This window comes from Opisthorchis viverrini (assembly GCF_000715545.1).
Source record: "Opisthorchis viverrini unplaced genomic scaffold opera_v5_325, whole genome shotgun sequence".
NCBI classification, from domain to species: Eukaryota; Metazoa; Platyhelminthes; class Trematoda; order Opisthorchiida; family Opisthorchiidae; genus Opisthorchis; species Opisthorchis viverrini.
Genome location: NW_008751988.1, coordinates 275906 through 280739, shown reverse-complemented (window position 1 = coordinate 280739; position 4834 = coordinate 275906). Strand labels below are relative to the sequence as shown.

General features: G+C 46.3%; 1 protein-coding gene across 1 annotated transcript in view; it reads right to left on the bottom strand.

Moving 5' to 3' along the window:
* The window catches only part of T265_15041 (hypothetical protein), a gene marked incomplete at both ends in the record, with an annotated part of 8864 nt that extends 6059 nt beyond the window's left edge, over positions 1-2805 (bottom strand). The window contains 2 exons of the mRNA XM_009176327.1: positions 2350-2707; positions 2742-2805. Of these exons, the coding sequence (XP_009174591.1) occupies positions 2350-2707; positions 2742-2794 (411 nt within the window). The remainder of the gene's footprint in view (positions 1-2349; positions 2708-2741) is intronic.
* Positions 2806-4834: the final 2029 nt, after the last annotated feature.

Sequence of the window (4834 nt, the reverse complement as noted above, 5' to 3'; positions counted from 1 at the left end):
TATATAACTAAACGAACTTTATGGTTGTACGGCAGTGAAGCATCAGTGCCAACACTGATGTTGCTGTCATTGATGATGATGATGATGATGACTACGTAGCACTCACATGAGTGAAAATCAAAACTTCGAAGAGCACTTTTCACACCTGCCTGTCTTCAACAAGAGGTGAATTAGCTAACAGATTGTCGGATTCAAATACCTTGGCTCCACCAGTTTATTAACCGAGCAGGCTATGGAAGAAGTTCAACAGCATATCGAAACGCTTGGCACGCCTTCGTGTCGCTGAACAACGTCTTGTGGAGAATTCCGCGATTAGATTGCGCACGGAAATCCTCAAAGCAGTCATCCGCCCGGCTCTCATTTATGTCCACGAAACATGGCTCCTACGCGCAGAGGATATCCGGAAGCTGGGTATTTTTTTACCGCTGAATTCTCTGACGAACAGTGAGAGCTCCCGCCGGGGATGAGATACAGAAAGGCCTATTTCAGCCCCTCCAACAACGTGGCTGCAATGGTCTGGGCATCGGTTGCGTGGGGACGATGCTGAAGTTAAACAAACTCTAACTCCTGCACCATGCGGAGGATGATGTTGTCGTCACACAGTACGACTGAAAGCCTGGTTAGATGCAGTAGCAATAACAGGAGTATTAATAATTGCCCAGGTGCCTAGTGGCCAGGTCAGCCGAAGGAGGCACAAGGACTGAGATACTGTCCGGTTGTCCAAGCCTGGACAGGGGCAGTCGACATGCCTGCGTTGGACTTCGAACTACGGACCGTCCGGGCAGGGAGTTCGTGCCTTATCTCGATCAGAAGTCGAGAAGAGGGAAGCTGACTTATCTCACCACTTTGTCTCGAAAGTAAACGAAAGACCAAAATGGCCCGAATACGCGGGCCAGTTGACGATATTTTCGTGAACAGTGGTTCCCACATTCCTCGTGCCACGGGTAGTTTAGATCACTCTCAGAATGATGGCCAATTTCCTCAAAAGGATCGTAAAAACCTAGTCGCTTGGGCCCTGCTACTCCCCAAAATGGATCAGCTTTTCGGAAATCGAGGAACGCAAACAATGTTTGGCATGGTAACTGATTTCTGATTCGTTTTGATGAGCCAAAATGTTCGAACTGAGTTCGGCCATACTGATTGCTTACACACATTCTTTATGCTGACAATGAACTTAGCAACTGACCACTCCTGAAAATCGGTGGTCACATGGCTTGCGTGTACCACAGTAGGTCACGAGACGTATCATGCAGACTCACCACGTTTATGTGTTTTTCAGCATACACTGAAGACATTGCAAATCAGTTTTTTCAATCGTCCGATGAATGCTGTCGTGGCTAGTAATCCAGTTGAATGTCCCAGGTTCTCATCATCAGGTTTGTCAAGGGTGAACTGATGATTGTTAATCAAAGTGGAAAAGACGCCGCGGGACACTGGTGAAATAATGTTGGGCTGTTGACGCCTATCAGTACCGACAAGAAAGTGAATTCGCAGGACTTTCTACATGTTGCTTCCTGAATTAACGTTCGTCGGTTACATGTGTCTCAGTTTGTATGTTCATGAACCCCTACAAACTCCTCGAGAGTCTACTAGTTGAATATCTTCTGCAGGGGTTGAGTGTGGGCAAATCCTGCTAGATCATGATCCAACACAAACGAATAATCTCACCTTCAAGGGGGAGTATCAGTTAAGCTCTGTCAAGATAAACACAAAAAGATTAGTCGGATAATCCAAGCGTGGAGAAATGACAGGGTTTCCTAGATTCACGCTAGTTTCAGCCGGCTGGGAACCCATATTACACACCTTACGGATCGATCTCCCAATGTAAATAACCTCAGCCTCCAGTTACGCGGTTGATTCCTATTAGGAAAATCATTGTATTCATCGCGTAAAGCTTTTCGCGATTCGTCATGATACGAGGGGTGCATGGATTATGTCGGTTGATAGTTGCCAGCACAAACAAAGTTCCGGGACAAGTAAAACAAAGCAATGAGCATTGGTGAAATACACCCATTTGCCAACTAAGTTGGCTTTAACTGGAGACTCAACTGAATGTCAGCCGAATCAGTCGTTTATGATATCCTTCGACTTAATATGCTGTAAGAAGGTCATCTCATGTTTCAGTTGGGACGGCATTCGAGATATCGCAATATATGTTTTTGAAGTAACACAACGCAATTTGGGTTCAAATAGAACACATGTAGGTTACAAAAGCCGAACAGATATATCCGAGGTCCGTGATGAGAACGACTGCAACATCCACAAAATTTTAACTCCTGGGGTAATGGGACTAGGTGAACGATAAAACTTGTGAAAGTGCAGAGCGAAACGAATTAGCAAGCAACTCACAGCTCGGTTGGGTAGATCACACTTATTTCCGATAACAACAAACGGGAAATTCTCAGGATCGCGAGGACTGGCCTGAATGAGAAATTCATCTCGCCAGGAGTCAAGCGTCTTGAATGTATTCGGCATGGTGACATCATAGACTAGAACGCAACAATCAGCACCCCGGTAGAACGCCACACCCAAAGACTGAAATCGCTCTTGGCCAGCGGTGTCCCACAGCTGCAGAGTGGCCACTCGGTCGTCCACAACCGTTTCCTTGGTAAGGAAGTCAGCACCGATGGTGGCCTTGTATTGGTTGCTGAATTTGCGGGTCACATACTGATTCATCAGTGATGTTTTCCCCACACTGGAATCAAAGCTAATAAACACAGGAGTTCTTGTAGTAGTCTTACCCGCTGTCACCTACAATGATAACCTTTAGAAGGATTTTCTTCCGTCCCGCCATCAGGCGCTCGGCTGGAACAAGGAAAATATGAAACTCAGTAAGATAGCAAAGGCACAAAAGCAACATGAGGAATCAATGGCCCATGAGTACATACACTGTGCTTTGGGGATACATATCCCAAGCAAAATGGCTCCGCACGAATGCACCCCTCTTAGGTTCACGTGGTCTATGTGAAGCAAGATCGAGTAGTTTGGATGTTGAAGCCCCGCGATGATGATTCGAAGATCATTCGCCTAACTTTACTGAAAATTAGTAGGAATATATGATTCCAGGGGTGCAGTTTCCATAGCCACCCGTATCCCTCGCATAAGCTTCGTCATGGCCTTTGTTAGAAAAGGCTTAGGGCAAACTGTTGGAACTGTAACGCAGTTGAAACTCGACTGTATCTGTATGCACGTCTACACATGAGCTTTATGTGTCTCTCCCCTCCCTCTCTCCCTGTTGCAGGTACCATGGTCGAACCACCACGAGCCCCGGACGGGAAAGAATAGCCGCTTGTACAACCCCCCCGGACTGACCTTGACCGGCCCCCTTTTGATTGTACTTTTGACTCCTTCCGGTTTCGGTTCCGGTTAATACACGTGCGTTGTTGCTACACTCCGGTCTTCTTCCTTGTTCCACCCGACCTGTGCGCATGTGTGCTGTGTATACTGTGTGGATTCATTAATACCAGTCCGTATATCTGCACATTTCAGAACTGACGTGTGCCGTCCTCTCGAACGTCGAATACCGCTGACTTCCTGACATCCCACGCTACAGAACCAAGCAAATTGTGATGCTACAAGGGGATTTTGGACTGTATTTGTGCTTTCACTAAATAGGCAATTCCCATTCCACATCATGTGTCGGTTTCAGGATTGATGTTACAAGCTAGCCGAATTCTAGGGTTATTTAGCTCATATTTTCAAACGACGTTTCCGACAGGAGATTGGTGCTGGAACGCTCCATAGTTATTTTAGGAAGATTAAGTGAGGACGTTGCTCTTCGCTTCATTGCTCCTCTCTAAGCCTTTTGAAATGGTACGAAGTGCCAGCTACTGCAGCCATGAAGATCTTGGAAACACTAAAGCTAAGGCAGAAATAATTAGCGCAAACGGTCGGATGAAACATAAGTGAAACAAGCATAATGGCATGAAGAAATTACAAAGAGTCCGTGTGGATCGCTTTCCAAGATTGGGGCCTCGTGATTCTCTTCGATTGGCTGGGAACATCAGTTGATCCATCAGGAGACCCTTGGGAATTTACTATTCCGGCTGTGTTTGAAGTTGTGGATTGTGAAGTAGTAAAACATCGGTGACAAGATTGGTGTTACCGTCCACGATTAACAGGTGGTGTGCTGAAGAACCTCACATTGGAGCACAGAAGAGTTGCCAAGGTTGTGTGATTGTTAAGTTTGGGGCCGTTTAAAGAATAAATGATGGCCAGGTGTCCTTGTCTTTAATCGATAACAGGCACGTTCTGGTAGAGATAACTGGTTAGTGAGCTAGTAGAAAAATTGCAGGCAGCAGTAAAAATCAATGACGGAACCCTTTGCGGGATAATCTGTTTCATGGAGATCGGAGATACTTTGAAGGTACGATAGTATGAGGCAACAACACTTTGGTGATAGCAGAGTTCTGGAGAATCTTCTTCGGATCTAATCTGGTAGCTCGTTCCAAAAGCCTTGAGCAGATGAAAGCGTAAATCATGCACTTTCCTAAAAGGGGCATTCAGGCAGTTCAGTTTACTATGTTGGCTACAAACCGAGACACCTTGTTTCGAACTCCCACAGTTTCGTTCTAGCATGATAATAGACGACCATGTATCGGAGACGACGGCTTGACCAGTGCAGTACCGTCGTGTCGTTCCGACACAGGCCAATGTCACCAGCTTGTCTTTGCACAACCATTGTTCCGATCCCAAGCTTCCCTCAAGATGGACAATAGGGGCTAACACATGTCTGTCGGCCAGGATTCGTATGCTAGGCAGAAAGATGGTCTACGGCCATCTGATATGCCACGCACGTGTCTCATCCATCCGTGTCCCAGACTATGGAAGGCCG